Here is a 23383-nt window from a genome sequence, read left to right as displayed (position 1 = left end):
TCTCTGCTGTCAATGTGCTGGTCTCGGTGTTGAGAAGAAGACTGTTCTTCACAATCTGCGCCCCATTCCCGGAGCCGAAAGGATGAACGCCTTCAGCGATCGATGATTGGTGAATTGTGCTCACACCGCTCTCAGCACCGAGATGATGAACGCCGCTCAAGGTCGATGATTGGAGAACTTCCTGACGGTGAGGGCTGTTCAATGGTGGAATGCACTGCCTCGGAGGGTGGTGGAGTCCCCGTCTTTGGAGGTCTTTAAGCAGAGGCTGGATGGCCATCTGTCGGGAGTGCTTTGATTGTGGGATCCTGCATGGTGGGAGGAGGGTTGGGGTCACTGGGGAAGTGGGGGGGGGGAGTAGTTGTTAATTTCCTGCATTGGGCAGGGGGTTGCACTAGATGACCCTGGTGGTCCCTTTCAACTCTATGATTCTGTGATTCTATTCTATGAACCCCGGGGCGATGCAGGTGGACGATCATCAGGAGCAAGTGTGCCAGGGGAGTCAGGCCAATGAGGCGACTCTCTGCGCTGTACCTAGGTAACCTCCGGATGTGAGGAACCAGAACGCTGAGGCCCTCCGTAGCAAGATGTTGGCATCGAGGGATGATGTCCTGGTAAAGATCCAGGAGAATTCTCCAAAGGTATGTTCAGCTGGGCTTGCACTTCTCAACTTCTCTGCGTAGAGAAGCCAAGATCTTATGTGGAGGTGAATCTTCCAAAACTATCAGTGACGGTGTAGTCTGCTGCTGTGTATTATCCCGTTGCGAGGGGGACTCTCAATGCGGAGAGCGGCGCCAGGGCGACTTGGATGGAGATTGATGCCAAGCTGGCTCTCCCGACGCTGAAGGCGTCAACTTCAAGGATTTGGAAGTAGAAGCAGTAGACTTTGAAGATTTTGTATTAGAAGATTTATGAAGTTTGGATGTACCTTTAGACTTGTCCGGAGCAGTCTGGCGGGATTTTTTCTCCATTGGAATGGAAAAGGATCGCGCCGCTTCGGATTAAGACTCCCCCACGAGCCCAGGAGGATCAGGGACCAAAACTACGGAGAGTGGGCGTTTAGAAGGCCCAGTAGAAGTGTCCGGCCTGAGGGATTCCTCATATAAATGGGCCTTGAGCTGCGAGGAACGGACTTGCAGTGCCTTTGTTGTAAGTTTGGCACAAGTTTTACACGAAGAGGGAATATGCCCCTCCCTAAGGCACAGGAGGCAGTCAGAATGACCGTCGTTCTTAGCCATTTTTGTACCGCAAGTGCGGCAGTTCTTAAATAAAGGGACTTTTTCATCCTTCTTGGTCTCAAATTTTAGCAGCTGAGGCAAATCGAAGAGCTGAGGGGAAGCACGTTTTCTTACTGTGGCAGCAGAAAGAGAACAGGAGGGTGGAGAGCTCCCTCCCCCTTCGTCATGTGACCGTTTGGGCGGGAAGGCTACATGAGCGAAGGGGAGGGGGAGCACTCCCAGTTTCGATCATTCTAGAAGCTAGTAAATCTCTATCCGTGGCTGGCCTGTGCATGCACAGTCCCAATGTGGGACTGCACAGAAGCCATGCAGATGAACATCTGGATCAGTTTACGGATAGAGAGAGCAAGAGAAAAGATAAATGTGCTGACAGGAATTACTGTAGAGGGCCTTAGTAAAGTCATCATACCTAATGTTTGGATCTTATAATGCCGTTCTTTTCATTCTTGGAATGGCTTTAATATTTGTACAAGAAGGCTGATTTTTGCTTATTTCCCCACTCCTGCTGCAGATACCCAGTCCCCCCCCCTCCCGCATACATTGTTCCCTCAGGTCCACCAACCCAAGAACCATGGGGGGGGGGCTGCCGTGAGAGGGGCAGTGGAGAAATTTCCTTCCTGTAGCGCAACTCTGCTTGTGCTGCTTAGCATCCAAGCAATGTACCTCCCATTTCATATATATAAGCAGTGCTATTCATATGTGGTAAGTTACTGTTGATTTGGAAGCTGCTTGACCAATGTGCAACTATAAGTCTATTCAAAAGCCTATGCCAGCAAGAATAACCTTAGCCTCTGGAGTCCTCATGAGCACTCAGCTGCCTACTCCTAACTACCTCTCCAGGCTCTGATATAGGAGCCAAACCTGCTGAAGTTCACTATAACCATAAAGCTAACAGGCTAGTGACTATCCGGTGACACTGACAGTCCATAGGCTGTGAACATAAAATACCTATGTCTTGCAAGGAGAAACTGGGGTTCTCAAAATTGATTTCACCAAAGAAAAAGGATGCCATTGCCAGAAGAAGAGCGATTAAATTTCCTTTTGAGGCCAACTAGTATAGGTTTGCCTAATTTGTAACACTGCAGGAGCTTGTGCAAAAGGGAGGAGCAAGATGCCTTCCCTGGCCTTCCCTGATCAGACCCAACTGCTTTTCATCCTTCATTTATCTGTCTATCTTTCACTGAAAGCTGTCTAAAATACTAAGCTATTATCTTTTCCGCTCCCTTCAAAGAATCACTTCTCCCATTCTTCAAAGACAGAACTTAAGGCAGCACATATAGGGCTCCTTAGAAGTTTCCCATCCAGGCACTATCTGGCCTAGACATGCAAAGGTGCTGCATCATGCATCTTTCAACCACACCCTGGGACAGAAACATTCGGCATCAATTTTTTGCTATCTCAGCAAACACAGGAAATCAGTTTGCTGCAACATACATAGTACACATATTTTGGGGACTTACTTGTATATTTGGTAACTTGTTCTAATTTTGAGGCCACCCTTTATGAAGTTGATCATATTTTCATCCTAAGAAAAATGGATTTGAAAAAATATCAAGCAAAGCTATATGGTTGCAAAGAGCATACTAAAACACAATTGTGCAAGAGAAGTGTCAACACTGAATAGAGTTTGAAAAATAAAATGTATATTCTTATAAATGAAATATTAGAATGCGTAAGCTACTCATAATCAAGGAGACATCTTTTTCAAAGGTAAAATTGACAGAAAAAGCACTTATATATCAAGCTACGTTGAAATACAAGATATACCACTATTGTCTACCATCAGAAGAACACTTCCACTGGAATAAGACACCAATGAGACAGGAGGGGGAAGCGGAAAAATCCCATTTCATGAGCTCAACACCACTTGCAGTTCTTGTTGGATACTGGCCATTGTGTCCAATTATGTTCATGTTTTAATACAATTAAACAATAAACAATTTAATACAATAAAGGAATGGAATGCTAAACAATGACATCTGTACTCATACTAGTTAATGGTTTATTGAGGATAGGCTTAAATGTACCAGCTCAAGATAAGAGCGAAGGTATAATTAAAGTCAATGTACTAGCCCAGATCCCAGTCACCTGTTCAATCAAACCAATACTGGCACTTGTCTCACTTTTCAGTTGCTGCCAAGTTTTAGGATTCAGAGCATCATGCCCAAATTTCGAGTTAGTCTGTTCAGCCAGTTTTGGTACACAGATACATAAAAGGACATTGGCAAGTGACAACAGGTGGCATTGCCATCAAGTGATGCTTTACCTACTCTTCACGTTGGGCTATTTATTCTTTATTTCTGCCCTCTATTTCTGCTATAGTTAGCCCTGCACATGTGTCCCCTCCTACAAGCTAATCTTTGGAGCCTTAATACTTATTCACACTTTCAAATTCCTCTACATGACTACATAGAGATGAACAACTACAAGAGAAAAGGCGAGCATTAACTGGGTTTTATATACAGTGAGCCAAAAGCAGTTTGAACAACCATAGCTGCACTTTTCCCCACTTGCCACAATAATACAGACAGCTGCCAAGTCCCACTCATACAGCCTAAATCACATTACTGTTTTCATATGTTCCAATATGTGATCATATGGAGGAATCTGAAAGTAAGGTTTGCCCAAAAGGTCTTCTCAAATGCGGTTTATAATTGTTATTATGGTAAAGAACAGCAGTGACTTTAATCTACAGGGTGTAATGCGACCCTTTCTATACAGGGAGAGGTAAATGGCTACAGTTTAAAGCCAAGAGACCTACTTTATTTAATGATCTCAAATAAAAGAAATGGATGGCAAAATTTGCAGGGACAAATGTATTAAAAACTCCAAAATCTAGAGCAAGAACCCAAGTGTACTTCAACATCACTACATAGTTTGGCAACATAATGGCAAACATAATGGTTCTTGTAGGTTATCCGGGCTGTGTAACCGTGGTCTTGGAATTTTCTTTCCTGACGTTTCGCCAGCAACTGTGGCAGGCATCTTCAGAGTAGTAACACTGAAGGACAGTGTCTCTCACTGTCCTTCAGTGTTACTCCTCTGAAGATGCCTGCCACAGTTGCTGGCGAAACGTCAGGAAAAAAAATTCCAAGACCACGGTTACACAGCCCGGATAACCTACAAGAACCAATGAACTCTGACCGTGAAAGCCTTCGACAATATTTCACACATTGGTATTTGCAAAACAATGTACTTTTATCAGGAATTCTCTTCCTCATAATTATGAACATAATACTTCCTGCTTTTGAAGGTCTAACTTTAATGTTAGTGGTAAACATGATAAGGTCAAAAGAGCAAGTTATATAAAAACAGAATGCCAGATCATATTCTATTACAATGTACTGGCACACTTTTCTCTGCCATCATTGCTGCTTCTGCTTATGGGGAAAAAGAGAACATGCACATGCATCCTGGATTATTATTATTTTTAAAAAACACAGGTATTACTTTGTATAAGCGTCAAGACATGGGGAAACAGAGTTTTCCCCTGCCTTGTCAATTTCCCTGAGGAGTGAGATAATGAAGGAAAATGGTGCTTGGCAGGCTAGAAGGGCAGCTGTGCGACTATATCAGAAATTGGTCACAGGGACCAGCATCTGGGATAGGCATGTAGGGTGGACAGGGTACAGCAACATTTTAAAATGTGAAAAACATACCTTGTGAATGGTGGTAATGTACTATAATTGAGCAGGGCATATACTCAAATAATAAAAAGCAGTTTTAAATACATGAATAGAGACAGAGAAGAGCAAGAAATCATGCTCTTGGCTGTGAACTGTGCAGTCTTCCCTAACATATATTGAGCACTTTAAACAAGAATCATCACTGATACAGCAGCATTTGAAGCCCAACTTCAGCAGTATATCCATCCACACAAACATACATATATACATCATTATGTCTCGATACATTTTATAGTAGGGGAAAAGTTACATCTTAATTAAGAAAATATCATAATTTTATTTTAACAAAATAAATTGTAGGCTATAGTGTATTAGTGTATTCCAACCACATATGCACTTACATTACTGAAGTGTGAACACTACGTTACCTGTACAAATGTCAGTGCTGCTTTCTGTAGTAAACACTCAGCATAACAGATTTCTGCGTGCATTTCCTCTGTTAAAGAAAAAAATCATCTGATGTAACCATTACTATATTTAAAGTAAAAATGAATGGTATTAAATAGTTATTCCCAGACCCCCCAAAAATGTATCTAACCCTTTTATCTGACTTACATTTTTATCTTACTCCATCGTTTACATTAATTATGTTGATGGTCCATTATTGTTGTGTGTTTTGCCATCAAGTCACAACTGACTTATGGAGACCCCATAGGGTTTTCAAGGCAAGAATCATTCAGAGGTGGTTTGACATTGCCTGCATCTGCATCACACCCCTGGTATTCCTTGGTATTCCATCCAATGCTTGCTTGCCAGGGTCGAGGCTGAGAGTGTGTGACTATGACCTCCAATTAATTACCAAGGTTCTTCATATACATTATTACAGTAAAATGTAAAATAACTCAGTAAATTCTCATCTGAGTTACTGTAATGTGGAAATGTACAGATCTTGCTGGGGGTATTTTCAACCTGGCCAGGCCAGACCTCGGTGGTGGCTCATGTCGTAATCACAACCCCAGGTAAGGTGTCCCGGGGCCAACTAGAGGCCCGTGCCCCGGAAGCAATGGGAAATCGTAGCACGAGAAGTGGAGGATATGCTGCGCCTAGGAGTGATAGAACCCTCCAGGAGTGCATGGAGGAGCCCGGTGGTCCTTGTCCCGAAACAGGACGGGACACTATGCTTTTGCGTGGATTACCGGGAAGTGAATCGCCTGGAACAAATAAATGCTTTCCCGATGCCCCGATCGGAGATCTTGATCAATCAACTGGGTACGGCCCGCTAGCTATTGGCTCTCGACTTAACAAAAGGGTATTGGCAGGTACCCATGGTAGAGGAGGATAAAGAGAAGACAGCCTTTGCCACGCCCCAGGGGCGTTTCCAATTTTGGATAATGCCCTTTGGGCTACATGGGCCACCTTTCAGTGCCTGGTCGACCAGGTCTTGCCCATTGTCAGGCATTCGCCACGACATACATTGACGATATTATTATTTTCAGCCAGAATTGGCAGTTGCACCTAAAGCACTTAAGAGCTGTTCTCTCAGCCCTGTCAGGCGCAGGTCTGAAAGTCAACCCAAAAAAGAGCCAACTGGGGTTCCAGGAATTGAAAAACCTAGGCTTCCTGATTGGAAAGGGCCAATTGAGACCATTACCAGATGGGGTGGTGACCTTGGAACAAAGCCCTGTGCCCTCTACCAAGAGACAGCTATGGTGATTTTTGGGATTCGTGGGCTATTACAGCCGCTTTATCCCCCATTTTGCAACAATTCCCAGCCCACTGTTGGATTGTTTGAAGAAAGATTCGCCTAATCCTATACAGTGGACTCTGCAGCGTACCCAGGCATTTCAGCAGCTGCGGAGGGCGCTCTTGCGGAACCCCATACTGCAAAATCCAGACTTTGATAAGCCCTTCGTAGTCTTTACAGATGCCTCCGACACGGGGCTGGGTGCCATGTTGGCTCAGTAGGTCGAGGGTCAAGAGCAGCCAATACTGTTCCTCAGTAGGAAGCTACAACCAGCCGAAACCCGTTACGCCACAGTAGAGAAAGAGGCCTTGGCCATCAAATGGGCCGTCGGTGACCTGCAGTTTTATCTCACTAACAATCCATTTACGTTAGTAACGGACCATGCCCCTTTGGTCTGGATGGTACGCATGAAAGCCCACAATGCCCAAGTCTTATGCTGGTATTTATCCCTCTTCCCCTTCAGCTTCATTATATGCCACCGATGGGGGAGACAGCACAGCAACACAGACTACTTATCCCGGCTCTTCGAGGATGACGACAGCAAGCTAGGGGGGGGATGTGTTCGGGGCTGGATGAAGCAGCCTTCCCTCCAGGAGCTGTCAACACAGCAGCCCCAGACTTGGGGGAAGGAGCTGGGCAGCGCGCCGAGGGTTGCCTTCCCAGCCCGGCCTCCAGGGCTCAAGATGGGTGGGCACCGGCCCTCAGAGGTCAGGCAGAAGGCGAAGACAGCTTGAGAGGGGAGACCAGGATGTCAGGATGGAGCAAAGCCTCTCAAGAGGCCCCCTCCACACTGACGCAACACCTCCAAAGGGAAAGAAGAGGCCAGGGCGAGGCAGGTCCCATGGCAACCACTTACCTGGGGGAAGGGAGAAGACTTCAGGGCACCCCCACACTCCCTCCCTTCCCTGCCTCGTCCATGGGGAGATTGCTGCTCCCCCCTCCTCGCAGCCGGCAGTCTCACCAAAACACAGGCAGCCGGCCGAGGAGGAGAGCCTGCAGAAAGCTGACACCTGGGAGATGAGGCTCCAAGCGGCAGGAAAGGGAGGAAAGAGAGAGAATGCAGAGAAGTTACGGATGAGTAATCACACAGTGAAAGGAAGGGCAAGGCCGCAGCCCTGCGGGAGGAGGGAGATTAAGGGGGAAGAGCCAACACCTGGGTGAGGGGGGTAGAGTTGAGGGAGAGCCAGGGAATTTGAGCTGGCGAAGGGATAAAAGGGGGAGATTGCAGCCGAGGAGGAGGGTGGACGATTGCCTGGAGACAGAGACAGAGACACACACACAGAGAGAGAGAGAGAGAGAGAGAGAGAGAGAGACAGAGACAGAGACAGAGAGACAGAGAGAGAGAGAGAGAGAGACAGAGAGAGAGAGAGAGAGAGAGAGAGAGCGTAAGAGGCAAAAGTCCAAGGGCAGAGTGAGATGCTGGGAGTTTCTCTGAGTGCCGCTGCCATTCTGAGACTGTCCCAGACCCTGAGGGAGGCACGCCAGGATGGAAGCCTCAGGGAGGAACCCTGAGGGCCAAGCCCCGGTGCACAGAGTATCATAGAAAGTAGTTCTGGAGCCAACAGAATTATTAAAGAGGAATAGTCAAATACATCAGCTGCTAGACTACTGCATAATTTAATAATACACTGAAAGACCTCCGGAGGAAACAAAAATAAATCCAAAGATGGCGTTTTCCATTATGTTTTTCCCCCTTCCCTGATGGAACTCAGGGTAGCATACATGGTATTCCTTAGAGATATCACAGCCAGACACTAAATTAGCAAAGAATGAACGATGCTACTTTAATCTCAATATTTAGAGCAAATGAGATACTATATCATGTGATCAAAACAATCTAAGAATATGCATTACAGAAATGACAGCTCATCCTGTGGTTTTCTTACCTTCACTCAGCTGATCTACAGATTGTTTTGAAACTAAACTGGACAATGATTCCACCACTGTGTTTCTTTTCCTGAATCTACGTTAATATGAATGAGAAAGACAATCAGTAAAAACCTTACTTTTATTCTTGAAACCCTTGCACACTTGCCAAGAGTTTAGAGGAGAAACAAGAGCAAAATTCAGTGCTGGATAAAATAGGCTGTTAATAATATAGAACAGTTGAGGGCAGGGACCTAAGCATGGTATTACCCAGCCAGCTTGTTGGAGAGAACTTGGAAAAATGGCAGAGGATGGTGCAAATTAGAGTGGCCAGGTCCTTCTTCGTAACCAGTGGGAGGTTTTTGAAGTGGAGCCTGAGGAAGGCAGGGTTTAGGAAGGGGAGGGACTTCAATGCCAAAGAGTCCAATTGCCAAAGCAGCCATTTTCTCCAGGGGAACTGATCTCTATCAGATGGGGATCAGCTGTAATAGAAGGAGATCTCCAGCTAGTACCTGCAGGTTGGTAACCCTAGTGCAAATTGGTAACTACTGCCACTAGCCATTAGCCTAGTAGTGAAGATGTTAACTCATCTTACCCAATCTAATCTGTGGAAGGGAGAAGAAAAGCTGCATGGAACTTCCTGCACTTGTGTGTGATGGCCTTCTATCCAGCTCAGAGGGAGGGTCAGCCAGCTGAGTCCAATTAAGTCTGGTTTAGAAAAAGAACCCCCTCCTACAGTAATCCTAAATTAGGAAAGAGGAGGAGGGCAGGGGCAGAAAGAAATGAGGGAGGGACTGTGGCTTAGTGGTAGAGCCTCTGCTTGACATGCAGAAGGTCCCAGGTTCAATCCCCGGCATCTCCAGTTAAAGGGACTAGGCAAGCCGGTGATGTGAAAGACCCCTGCCTGAGACCTTGGAGAGCTGCTGCCAGTCTGAGTAGACAATACTGACTTTGATGGACCAAGGGTCTGATTCAGAAGGCAGCTTCATGCATTCAATATAAATTTCAAATGCCAATTGCCAGGTCATAGAAGTTCTTTAAAGACTTGCTCTGAACTTAAAGACAGGACTGGTTTGGCGAAGTCAGAAAGCCCTTCCCACTGGTGAAATCAAGTCTTCTAAACTGTGAGAAGATGCTAACCCAGACATCAAAACTGCCCTCTGCCTTGGGATGTAGGGTGAAACAATAAGGCATATATATTAAGAGTCATTTGATTCTCCTTTAGTGCTGCCCAGCAGTTTTTAAATTAGAGTTTCTTCTCTACCAAATGGTGTGTATCCAAACCACAAAAATGTAGCCTCTCTTTACATTATATTTTTTATGAATAAAAAAGGTAAGGTAAAGGTCCCCTGTGCAAGCACCGGGTCATTCCTGATCCATGGGGGGACGTCACATCCCGGCGTTTTCTAAGCAGACTTTGTTTACGGGGTGGTTTCCCCAGTCATCTTCCCTTTACCCCCAGCAAGCTGGGTACTCATTTTACCGACCTTGGAAGGATGGAAGGCTGATACTCCTTGTTGAGCAGAAACACAAACATGAGAATACAGAACCCACTAATATTTAAATTTAATCAATGCACAATTCAGTGATGCTTACTTTTGGCAGGTTTGTAAAGCTTCTTTCATTGTAGCAATTCCCATTTGGATATCCTGCTGTTCAAAGGTCATAGCAGCTTGCATAACTAAAATAGTGCTATAACCTAGGGCATGGTACATACTGCCTTTTGACCTGTTTGGGGGGAAATTGACATTTCAGTTCAAGTGTCCATTTCCTAAAATTATGTGCCCTTTAGTAAAAAATTACAAGTTCTGCAAAGTAACGTTATACAGGTTGGCTATCCTTACCCGGACTGCTTGGGACCAGAAGTGGTCTGTATTGTGGATCTTTCCGTATTTTGGAATATTTTGGAATTTTTGCATATACATAATGGGATATCTTGGGGATGGGAGCCAAGTCTAAACATGAAATTCATTTATTATACACACACACACTTTACATATACATATACTTTATGTATATATATACATTTATGTTATATAATATATATTACATATACTTTATACACATAGCCTGAGAACAATTTTAAACAATATTTTAAATAATTTTGTGTACATTGAACCATCAATGGAGCTGCTGAGGGCCTGTGAGTAATGCCTGCATGCCGGCTCAAAATGTTTGGTTTTTGGATCAGTCCGGATAAAGGATACTCAACCTGTATGTATGTATGTGTATACACACACACACATATACATTTTTTTTCTTTTCACGTATAATGCATGCTGGTAGTCTCCTCGTTAGAAAAGCATCTCGCTGAAAATTTTTTTTCAAATCTACTTCTGAGTTCCTTCATCTCTCTGCCCATTCCTTGGACCTGGGTATTATTTTGGAACCCAGTCCTGGTTTGATATACACACTTTCTCACAGGTGTAAACTATGGGGGGGGGGGCTGAGGGGATCAAGCTACCCCCCCCCCGAACTTGGCCAGGGGAGCTGACCCGCCCCCTGGGCAACCAGTGCCCACATGAAAGGGTCTGTTACAATGGCAGCTGAAGCACAGTCCTGTCCTACCTTCCTGTTGTATCATGTTATAATTTCCATGATTCTTTGGGGCTTTGTTCTTGTTTGCTAGTATGTATTTGTGTGTATATTGAGAAAGGCACTGCTGACAATTTTAGCATCAGTAAGCTACCTTGCCTGTCAGGCCATTGTACTGTACAGTGGAGTACAGGCTCGTGTAAAGCATGAAAAGCCAAGAGCACTATATGTCCATTGTTTTGCACATGTTGTAAATAGGGCAAAAAAAAATTGGTAAATTTTGGGTTCGGGTTTACTGGGCTGAAACTGTTTAAACACTATCAGCGAAAAAGAACATAATTCTGAGACACTTTTGCCCCACTAGGTGGACTGTTAGAAAAGCTTCCTTACAGTCAGTGGATTCAAATTATAGGGTGTTGATTCAGTTCTTTGAGAATGTATCATAAGAAAAGAACATAAGAAAAGCCCTGCTGGATCAGACCAAGGTCCATCAAATCCAACAGTCTGCTCACACAGTGGCCAACCAGGTGCCTCTAGGAAGCCCACAAACAAGACAACTGCAGCAGCATTATCCTGCCTGTGTTCCACAGCATTTAATATAATAGGCATGCTCTTCTGATACTAGAGAGAATAGGTATACATTATGACTAGTATTCATTTTTACTAGTAGCCATGGATAGCCCTATCTTCCATCAACATGCCCTTCTTAAAACTTTCTTCTGAGCAGAGATTTTGGGGAGGTGAGAATGAGGAACTGGGGCAAATACTGGTAACAAGGCAGGAAGTCCTAGAACATCTAGGCAAACTAACAAGTCACAGGGACCAGACTGTATTCACCCTAGAGTTCTTCAAGAACTCAAATGGGAAATTGCTGAACTCCTAAAAGTAATACCGTATATACTCGCGTATAAGCCGAGTTTTTCAGCCCCAAAAAAGGGCTGAAAAAGCCGGCCTCAGCTTATACGCGGGTCAATACGGTAGAGGAGGGAGGGGGGAACTTACCGCCGCCGGCATCGCCGCCGGGCTCACACGGCTTCCCCCGGCCAGGAGCGCCCTGGGGGGGCCTCCTGCGGCCACTGGAGGCCCGCGCTGCCATCGCCGCCGGGCGCCCCCCTGCTCCTCCCGGCCGGCACCGGCCTGGGAGGGCCTCCTGCGGCCGCTGGAAGGCCGTGCCGCCACCCCCGCCGGGCGCGCAGAGCTCCCCCTGGCCAGGACTGGCCTGGGAGGGCCTTCTGTGGCTGCGGGCCGCCACCGCCGGGCCTGGAGCAAAGGTAAGCCTGCTGGGGGGGGAGGGGTTATAAGCCGACCCTCGGCTTATACGCGGGTGCCTAATTTTTCCCCATTTTTGGGGAGAAATTAGGCACCTCGGCTTATAAGCGGGTCGGCTTATACACAGGTATATACGGTATGTAACTTGTCTTTTAGATCAGTCTCTGCACCAGAGGACAGGAGAATGGCCAATGTAACATTTATAAAAAAGGTTCCGGGGGGACCCAGGAAATTACAGGCTAGTTAGCTTAATGTCTATTTTAGGTACATCAATGGAAAGCATTATTAAAGATAAAATTGTCAAGCATATACAATGGCAAGGCCTACTGAGCAAAACCCAACATGGCTTCTGTAAAGGTAGATCCTGTCACACTAACCTTTTAGAATTTTTTGAAAGTGTCAGTAAGCATGTGGACAGGAATGAGCCTGTAGAAATTGTGTATTTCGATTTTCCAAAAGGCTTTTGACAAAGTTTGCTAAGCAAAGACTGTTAAACAAATTTCAGAGTCATGGGATAAGAGGACAAATCCTCTTATAGATTGAGAGCTGGTTGAAAAATAGGAAGCAGCGAGTAGGAATAAATGGTCAGTTCTCACAATGGAGGGATGTGAGCAATGGGGTCCCTCAGGGATCTGTGTTGGGACCGATGCTTTTCAACTTGTTCATCAATGACCTGGAGTTGGGGGTGAGGAGGTGGCCAAGTTTGCAGATGACACCAAATTATTTAGGGTGGTTAAAACAAAATTGGACTGTGAAGAGCTCCAAAAAGATCTCTACAAACTGGAAGAATGGGCATTAAAATGGCAAATGAGATTCATTGTAAGCAAGTGTAAAGCAATGCATATTGGGGCAAAAAAATCCCAATTTCACATATGTACTGATGGGATCTGAGCTGGGAGTGACAGACCAAGAAAGGGATCTTGGGGTGGTAGTGGGCAAAGGAAGTCCCTCCCTGTGATGTCACTGGCCCCTCCCTATTATGTCATAGCAATGCCTCTGGCCCAGCCCCAGCCCCCCCGGAAATTGGAACGTCTACGCCCCTGCACTTTCTCTCTTTTAGGTGCATATGCAATGATGTATATGATATTTTAAATTTGAAAAAGGCACAAATTCTGAGTAACAAAATATCTAGGTCACTTCAGAGGATTGAAACAAATAACTGCAGAAGATCTATCTGCCTTAGTAGAATAGAGGACACAGAAATAATGGAAACTACAATGCTGAGATGTCTTATATTAATCTCCAGGAACCAGATGGCCTACCTTTTTTTCTATATTACTCACCATGGACGAAGTAATTCCAGAGCCTCTGAGAATTTGTTGTTTAGAAATAGATTTAATGCCATTGTACACTCTTCCAAAGCACACTTGAGATCCATCTTGGTGGCCCTAATAAAGCAGACAATGAAAACTAAGATTTAACTAGCAATGTCTGTCTTTATTCCAAGCCAGCATACAAACCGCATAGCATAGTTTAGCTGTTTTATACATTCTATTTTATTATGCCTGTCTCAGATATAAAATAAGACCAGATACAATTAGACTGGATTCAGTATGTTTTCTCATCACATTATCTTAAAGCTAAGAAAATAAATATATTTAAGGTAACATATCAACTAACTTCAAAACTAATAAATGATGAGGTTTATGGAATGCAGTAATACCTGGAAAGATCATCTCTCAAAATCTATTTTTAAAATCTTGCTAATGTGTGGGAAATTGTTACAAATGTATTTGTACTTTATACTTCACTTCCATGAATATCAATGTTCTCTCATTAAAAATAAACTTGACTCAGTGGTTACATTGATTAACCATATGGTTTTCTAAAGTAAGTTACAAGTTACAAGTAAGAGTCACATGATATCATATGTGTGTAAATGAGAGAGAGAGAGAATAGTGTGAGTAATCAAGAGGCTAAGAAACTGCTTACTATTGAATAAACAGATATTTTATTTACAACACTTCAATCACTTGGGGTTGCTCAAACTGATTCAGAGCTTCTCTTGGCAAACTCAGCATTCAAACCAGCAAATCATAGCCAAGCTGCTGGAGAGGACAAACTCTTCTCCCCTTTGTAGCAGAAAAACAACTTTCTAGTGTATCTCCAGTAGTTAATTTACTACAGAATTTGGACTGGTAAGAATGCAGTGAAGAACCCTCTCTTAATCACAAGCTACGAGATCAGAAGTGGGCTGTGAGATTGCACATCTCTTCTCCTTTTCCATACCAAATCCTCCACTACTCCTGTCTCAAATATCGTTAAACATTACACCAGCAGCAATCTTAATCACAATGAGTTCTGACCAGGATCTTGTAACCTGGTTTAGACAGAATTGGAAGCAAGTTTCATTTGACTGGTAGGGGGAAGAGCATGTCATCTAGTCCAACCCCCTGCACAATGCAGAAAACTCACAACTACCTCCCCCTCCACACACCCAGTGACCAGAAGATGGCCAAGATGCCTTCCCTCTCCTCATCTGCCTAAGGTCACAGAATCAGCATTACTGACAGATGGCCATCTAACCTCCTCTTAAAAACCTCCAGGGAATGACCCTGGTGGTCCCTTCCAACTCTATGATTCTATGATCCAGGAGAGATAAGAGCTGCTATTCCAGTATAGAGATGATCCGGAAGGTGTGCACATGAATAAACTTGTTGAGGTTACAAAGGTACAGGATGGGCCATTTACCACCCACCTTCTTGTCCACTAAAAAATATCTTGAATAAAACCCATCAGGGTCCATACTCTCATCAACTTTAGAAATTGCTCCTTTAAGGAGGAGTGCAGACACTTCCTGGATGAGCTCAGGTGGGCTCAAAGCAGAAGAAGATGGAGGGGGACCAGAGCGAGGAACATGAGACCATTCAAGAAAATAACCATTCTTTATTATATTTAAAACCCAACTGTCATCACACACTTGTTCCCAAACTGTAGCAAACCTTGCCAAACTTTCAAAAACAACAGTTGTAAGTGCCCAAAGTGACTCTGAAGGTCTCAGTGCCTTCTCGTAGAGGAAGGCCTTAAGTCTAGTGTCCCTGCCTTGCTTGGCTTGAGGCATTAAAAGATTGCAGGCCTTGCAGGACTCAGTAATGTGGCCCTCGCCTAGACAATACAGGCATTCCTTGTGCTCGTCATTCTGTGACATTTTGGTGCCGCAAGATGCACACTTCTTAAACGAAGCCATGAGTAACGACTCACAATTGGAAGAAGTAATAAGAGTCGGTCGCAAAGGTGAAAGATCAAGCAGAAACTCCCTACATATTTACACTCTGCAGCAGCGAAGGAAGAACTGGGGGATGGCCAACGCCCCTCCCCTTCGCTGCGTGACTGTTTTTTGTCTAAATGATATACACTTTTCAAACCAAGTGCAGACGGTAGTACTACACAATTGTCTACATGGATAAGAATAATTGGATCAGCCATGTAATTTCTTACATCTATTTTAAAAATCTATCAATATTCAGAAAAGTAAACATTGTCTTGGTCTGATAACAACAAGAAGTTCATATTCCTTACTGAAGATATCTTAAAACCTGCTAAAGGTGATCAGGGAAGGTGGTGAGAGACAGATAAACTATTCAATCTTTTTATTAGTTTATTACAATATTAATTTTTTTCAAAACATGTAATAAGCATACATATGTTGATATATAACCTGTCCAATACAAAAGAACATAAAAACCAAACAAATACAAAGAAAAAAAGGAGCAGTCAGGTGCAGACAGAGACTTGGATCCTATTTATTTATTTACAGCTGATTGAAGGCAAGAAAAATATAGGGTGAGTTGTTATTTATGAAGTGCATGTTCTTGGATTATTTTGATCATATGGCAACATAAAATAGATCTAGAGAACCAGTGTGGTGTAGTAGTTAGAAAGTCTAACTGGGATCTGGGACACTCAGGTTCCAATCCCCACTCTGCCATGGAAGCATGCTGGGTGACCCTGAGTGCTTCTGCAGACAGAACAATTTGCACCTACAGAGCCTGATTTTCTTACCTCTCCCCTCCTGCTGCAGCTCAAAATGCCACCTTGAAATGTTGGCCCTGGGGCACAGGAGACTTCCAGAAACAGAATTGGGGGCCTGAAGGAAGAGAGAGGCAAGAAAAATGCACCCACAGGCAAAAATTGTTCTGTCCCAGAAACACTCCACTGTATCCAAGTCAGAAGCTATTCCCAACGTATCCAAAACTCTGTGGAAGAGTTACTTATTTGTAATTGTACAAGATGGACTGGACTCACTAGTGTATTGTTTTATATCCACATACAGAACTCAAATGACTTGATATGTATTTTGTTAACTGTGTTTCTTGTCCACAACTGTTTCTTATATTGCTATGGCAAATACTTTCTCTAGCCATTAACAAAGATGCGTATCTTTTTCCCCACAGTCCTTTTAAAATACTACAGAAGAGTTGGAATACAAACCTGAAAGAAATGCTCTAAAACAGCCTTCATTTGAGTGCTGGACTAGGATCTGGAAGAGCCAGGTTCAACACCCACCCACCCATTCTGCCATGGAAGCTTGCTGAGTGACCTTGGGCCAATCACACTCTCAGCTCCCCCTAACTCACAGGGTTGTTGTGAGGATAAAATGGCAAAGAAGAGAATGATTTAAACTGCTTTGGGTCCCCATTTATAAATGAAATAAATAAAACAAAACATTGTGGGTAGTTGTTTCATCTCCGCCATGTGTCATATTTAAAGTAAGTGCTTGAAATCAGCAACACCAAGAACAGAGTACATTAAGAATTCCAAAGTATGCCTTGGAATATGGCCAGGAAAATGCATTACTCCAAAAGAACATAACTTAGTTACAGTCAATACAGAGACTACTTGAAACAGACAGACGTAGTATCTGCCAGCAAATAATTTACTTGCAACCCAAGCATGTTGCTTGACCTGGCACATATATCAGTGGCTGCGTCTCTTATTCTTCTGCTAATATTTGTACATACCTGTTGTGTACACACAAAGAAGCGAACTGGCGAGAGGAATGGAGGAACATATGAGAACATATCTGTCACTTATCTTCTAAACAGCATCTTTCCCATGTACAGATCACATGGAAGAACTTGTATGTAAAACTGGGGTCACCACTGCTGTAAGTTATGTAATAGTGTACATTTTTTTCTTTAAAAAAAAATTCTATTTAGTTGATGGATTTTGAGGTTTTTTACTCTTGTTCTTTTTTTCTTTTTTTGAAAAAAACAATAAAGATAGAGATTTTTATTCACGATTGGATTGGATGCAAGGAAAAAATGGTGTGGCAAATTTGCATGGTTGAAAGTTATATGAAAGATAAACTACTAAAAAATAAAATGAATCTTCAAAATTAAAGGGAAGAATCTATATTCTACAAGTCAATCGGCACATTATTAATGAACAAGATATTACTTTATGTAACAGTGGCTTGAATACTGGGTTCAACCAATAACCATTTAGCTCCCTTTAGTACTTTAATGCATACACTAGAAGCAATTTATTAATCTTATTTAAGCCACTAATGGCACAATCCTAAGAATTTCCTGGGAGTAAGCCCCATTGAATAGACATGAGTAGGATTCTGAGTAGACCTGCTTAGGGTTGCTCTCTAAATAATGGTTTGGCATGGATTTCCCCTGTTGAGTGCCAACTCACAGCTGTTGAAGCAAGCAGTGCAGGAGATGCTGCATCTCTATTTTAACAAGCCAATTACATTGGAACACTAAATTAAGGTCTTCCCCTTGACCTTAAGAAACCTCTGCTGGTAGCAGCTCCAGTCACAGCCTTCTAGACTGCAGATCTCAAAGTATTCATTCAAAATAAACTAACTTAAAACCAGTAGAAGCAAACTCTTCCCAGTTAGCTGGATAACTCAATACAGGTACAACAGGGGTTAACACACAAAAGCTTGCAAGTGATTTCCTGAATTCCCCCCATTTGAAGAGCTACTAAACTATGTTCCTCCCATAGTTGAAGCTCATATGATTTTTAGTCCCAGTCTTTTATCACAGCAAAAAAGGACCCTGAGGTTCACGTATCATGTGAAATAACTATCTCAACAGTTATAAGAAAGAGAATAAAGGGGAAAGCAATGACACCTTCCAAGTTCAGACATACTTTTCATTCCTGCATTATATAGGAAGCAACAGAATACATACTCAAAATTGAAAGATTTCAATAAAATAATTGTAAAAAGCATCACAAAATTAGCTTCACAACTGTGTTAGAAGCAGAATGTTCCCTGAAGTAAAACTCCAGTAAGAGTATTCACCTTGTCTTTTAAGTTTTTAAATTTTATTTATTACATCTTTATCCCACTTTTCCTCCAAGGAGCTCAGGGTGGCATACATTAGTCGCCCTTTCTCCATTTAACCCTCACAACAATCCTGTGAGGTACGTTAGGCTGAAAGTCTCTGGCCCAAGGTCACCCAGCAAGTTTCCATGGCTTGGTGGGGATTTGAACCTGGGTATCAAAGAGACTAGTTCGACACTTCAACCATTATACCACAACTGACAGCAAAAAGGCCAGCAAGTGCCTTCCTCCTGCCCCCTTTTTTCTCTCTTCACTTGGTTCAAGATGCATGTGTCTCCTGGACACATATTCACGTTCTTTTAAAGGGTAAAATGGCAACAAGGCAGTCCCTCTGCAGCACAGCTATTTCCCTTACTCCCACATCCATAACTTTGTGTTACTGATCCACACAGAACTATTACTGCCTTAGCATTATCTTTAGTGCTTGTTGTTCTTACTGCACTGTCCATCTCTTTCACCTTGGAGCAGCCAATGGGTACTAGCAAAGATTTTTTAGCAAATAATGAAGATCCTGACATATACAGTACAGTGGAGGGGGGGGAAACCTAGTGCAACTAGTAAAGAATTCCAGAGAGGTAGGAGAAATATCACAACAGATGAAAAAATTTCTCTAGAGGAAAACACAATCCGGTTACCCAGCATATAGGGCAACAATACCATGCCAGATGTTTATGGCAGTAGCACTGCGTCATAGAAATGTTGGCTCAGATCCAGATGCATTACTGGGACTGGGTAATCTTTTTTTCTGTGACTTGCTGCAACTTTGCAGTAATTTACATACAGTTTGCTGTACATTAATCTTATGTAATCACTGTAGAACAGCCTTTCTATCTCATTATATGTTTTCAATTACTTCAAGTATATTCAGTCCCCCCTTTTAAGCTATTGATTCATTAAATATAAGCTCCTGTGATGAAGACACAAATGAAAGTCATTAGACAGCAAGGACTATGAGTTTACAGAGACTCTCAGTAAATGCCACATCACACAGCCAGCTCAGATGTGTTCTACCGTGAGTTTCAGGAACACATCCCAAAATACACACCTTGCAGTATAATGCATCCTACAGCATCCTAGGCAATTAAACCATTGACATCACCAGGAAAAAAAAAGATGACTGCAAGAAACAAACTATGATAAGGTGAGGGAAAATCAATCATGTCTTAAACAACTCAATGTTAATTTTTACCATGGGCAGTCAAAGGCAAGCTGAACTCACTATATTTTCATTGCAAAATATAACCACTTTCTATTAAAAACCATCATTTAAACCCCTTTCAAAAAAACAAAAAAATTGCAAGTACCCTCTCACGTATTCTCTCAATATCAGTAACAACTTAGTAAAGACAAGACACAATATACTCACAGAATTAAATGATTTAGATAACTTTAGATGGAAGAAATGCAAGCGCTATAGGAAGATAAGCCTCTCTCAGACACGTTTTGTTTCCATCAGTAACAGAACAGCCAGTAGAAAGCACCCAGAGAGTATTTCTTTTTCTGTGTTTTATTCCTCAATACCCATGGGGTTCTCACTAATTAGTTATCAAGCAGAAAAATATAAAAGTCCACACAGTAGCAGCTGGTATCACAGGAATCCTCCATAACGGAATTTAAAAGAAATGTCAGTTGAAATAGCTGCAGCTACAGCAGTGCTGTTAGATGATGCCTCTGCAGAAGAGGATGATGGGAAATTTTCCCAATCTTTGCTGCAGCCTAATTCTAATCCATCACTACCTAGCAGCAAAGGGAAAAATTGAGAGCAAAGACAACTCAATTATTCATACATTTAGAAGTTTTTAAAAAGCTACCTCAATGTTTGGCATTTCATTCATCATAAAATGTTTAAAATCAAATAAAAAGGGAAGCCATGCTATTTCACATTTTCTTTTAAAATAACAGAAAGCATCAGATGACAGAACTGTTTAATAATTCATTGGCCCTTGTTCTAAATACAGTCTTACAATAAGTAATAAGAACACAAGATATTTACTGAGAAAATACTGTATCTTATTTTTCAAAACATTGATGGTTTTCTAAAACATTAAAACTATCTTTTAAAAGGAGCTAGATAAAGATATCCTATCACATACAAATCTAGGACATCTGGGAAGACAGTGTAGCAAGAGCATGAAAACATGAATGAAACCATCAATATAAAATCATCCTCTAGTGATGGTTCCAAGGAGTACTAAAGAGATCTCTACTAAGCTTCCTACAGTCTTCACCAGCATTCCAATATTTTATATTCTTACAAGAGTTCTATAGAAGCCTGCTGTATTTAAAAGGTCTGCAGAAGCATGTTGTTTCCCCCTCCTTTATTTATTTATTTATTTCTCACATTTCTAACTTGCTCTCCCCGCCAAGGCTAGACTTAGGGAGGGTGACAACATTAAAACACAAATATAACAATAAAATATTTAAAGCATTTAAAACCATAAATACCATTCTTAAATTATTAAAAAGATGGTTGCCATATAGAAGTTAGGGTTGCCAGGTCCCTCTTCGCCACCGGTGGGAGATTTTGGGGGTGGATCCTGAGGAAGGCGACGTTTGAGGAGGAGAGGGACGAATACGAAAGCCTTTATTGGCATTAAAAGGGAAATCGTACAATGAGGTTTACAGTAAAATCATGATATAAAGGCATGCAGATATCATACGATAAAGTTTACTATAAAATCATTTTTATAAGAACATACAAATCCCACTAAATTGGTTACTTGGTTATTCAATCCTGACTTAACCATTACATTGTGCAGAATAACAATCACGTTCTCTAATTACAAGCTGAAAAAACCTTGCCACCGAGTCAATAATTATTGGATCCTGCGTGGTCATAAGGTTTGATTTGGTAGGTATCAATTCCCTATCAGCAAGTAATGGGTCTATGAGATTAGAATGCCCCCTATCATAGAGCGGATATTTAAAGAGGATATGTGAAACTGCTTCTATGTCACCCTCCCCACATGGGCAGGCCCTATCAAGGTATGAAATTTTATTGAATCTTCCATATAGTAATGCAGATGGTAAAACATTTAATCTAGCGAGCATATATGCTCTTCGCTGTTGGGGTACAGTTAGGCATGAGAAATATTGTGCCAGATTGTTTGTATGGCCAAGGCTCCCAGCACAGGGGCGAACATCTACTACTTGCCAATCTTCTAAGCTCCTGCAGTTCTATGTCTATACATCTATGCTTAATCATCTCAAATGTTGCTTTTTCTGCAAGGCAGTACAAGGAATCCAAGGGGATTCCAATTGATCTAATTTTATTTTCAATAAAACTTATCCATCTGGATGAATCAGATTCAGTTAGCATATAATGAGTGAAACTGTTTATTTTAGAATATTGTCGAAGGCTTTCACGGTCAGAGTTCATTGGTTCTTGTAGGTTATCCGGGCTGCGTAACCGTGGTCTTGGTATTTTCTTTCCTGACGTTTCGCCAGCAGCTGTGGCAGGCATCTTCAGAGGAGTAACGCTGAAGGACATGTCCTTCAGTGTTACTCCTCTGAAGATGCCTGCCACAGCTGCTGGCGAAACGTCAGGAAAGAAAATACCAAGACCACGGTTACGCAGCCCGGATAACCTACAAGAACCAATGTTTCATTTTAGCCTTATACTGCCATTGTAACCAGAATTTTGTTGTTACAAGCCAAGCTCTTGTTTCCAAACATTTTTGGTTTGTTTCTAAGCACAAGGCTACATAAGGTACACAAGATGGTGTTCCAAGAATTTTTCGTAGGAATTTGGATTGTGTTTTTTCAACATCCTGGTTTAAGACCTGGATCCAGACTGGGATTCCATACAGAAGTTGAGAAGTTAAATTAGCGTTGAAGACTTTAAGAGCTGCAGGTACATACTGATGTCCTTTAGTATAGAAGAATCGTGTGAAAGCCAAAATACTGTTTTGCACAGCTGCTATCACCAGTTTCCTGTGCATCACCCAACTGGCTCTATAGTGGAAGTATATACCTAAATATTTAAGCCATTTCACCTATTCAATCGTAGTAAACCCTTATCCTCCATATGCATCGAGTCTACAGATTCTTAATTACAGATTCTTGTGCTATTATTTCTCCTCTCTGTTTTATTAAGCACTTCTTTCCAAAGGATGTTAGCAGTCCCTTCTTTGCTAATGCTGTCACAGAGATAAGATTGTTTACAAAGCTAGGGACGTAGTGGCAATTAGTCATGGTATTTTCCCTCACTTGCCAGGGACGAGCAGACAATGAATCAATCGTCCTGCTACCTAAACCTTTGGCCATAATTGGCTGGTCATCTACCACAGACAATTCCTGTTTCATTTCTTCATCTGATGTATCATCTAACTTGTCCTTCATCTCAACCACATTTATAAAATTCTCATAAGATTCAGGCAAGCTTATCAGAATTAAGAATTGAAATGTATTTTTCAGCAGCTCTTAGCCGGACAGCTAAATTAAGCATTTTTTTCAAGATGTTCTTTAAGATCAGCTCATTCTCTCGTTTTCATGGTAATAGTTGCTTTTGAAGGGACGTTTCATAGGAGCATAGAATCATAAAGTTGGAAGGGACCACCAGGGTCATCTAGTCCAACTGCCTGCACAATGCAGGAAATTCACAACTACCTCTACCCCTCCACACCCCCAGTGACCCCAGAAGATGACCAAAAAAACCCCTCCAGGATTCCTGGCCAATCTGGCCTAGAGGAAAATTGCTTCCTGACCCCAAAGTGGTGATCGGCATTTCCCTAGGCATGTAAGAGAGGGCCACGAGAGCCAAATACTGATGCAACCCTTCCTGCCCTTCCTCTCATTATCTGCCTAA

The 23383-nt window shown here is 42.5% G+C and overlaps 1 protein-coding gene across 4 annotated transcripts in view; it reads right to left on the bottom strand.

Moving 5' to 3' along the window:
* The window catches only part of LOC130492897 (tetratricopeptide repeat protein 39B-like), a 68414-nt gene that overhangs the window by 39902 nt on the left and 5129 nt on the right, over positions 1 to 23383 (bottom strand). For 2 of the 4 annotated variants that reach the window (XM_056866662.1, XM_056866664.1), the window contains exons 2-6: positions 13559 to 13663; positions 10068 to 10199; positions 8492 to 8568; positions 5290 to 5357; positions 2696 to 2760 (exon numbers count right to left, since the gene is read on the bottom strand). In XM_056866662.1, the coding sequence (XP_056722640.1) occupies positions 2696 to 2760; positions 5290 to 5357; positions 8492 to 8568; positions 10068 to 10199; positions 13559 to 13653 (437 nt within the window). In that variant the 5' untranslated portion in view covers positions 13654 to 13663. Of the gene's footprint in view, positions 1 to 2695; positions 2761 to 5289; positions 5358 to 8491; positions 8569 to 10067; positions 10200 to 13558; positions 13664 to 19942; positions 19951 to 23383 lie in introns of those variants that run through there. The other 2 variants (XM_056866663.1, XM_056866665.1) reach the window with 2 other exon arrangements.

The sequence above is a fragment of the Euleptes europaea genome, unplaced genomic scaffold (assembly GCF_029931775.1).
Source record: "Euleptes europaea isolate rEulEur1 unplaced genomic scaffold, rEulEur1.hap1 H_1, whole genome shotgun sequence".
NCBI lineage: Eukaryota > Metazoa > Chordata > Lepidosauria > Squamata > Sphaerodactylidae > Euleptes > Euleptes europaea.
Note: the sequence above shows the minus strand (reverse complement) of the source record. Positions and strands in the feature narration are given on the sequence as shown.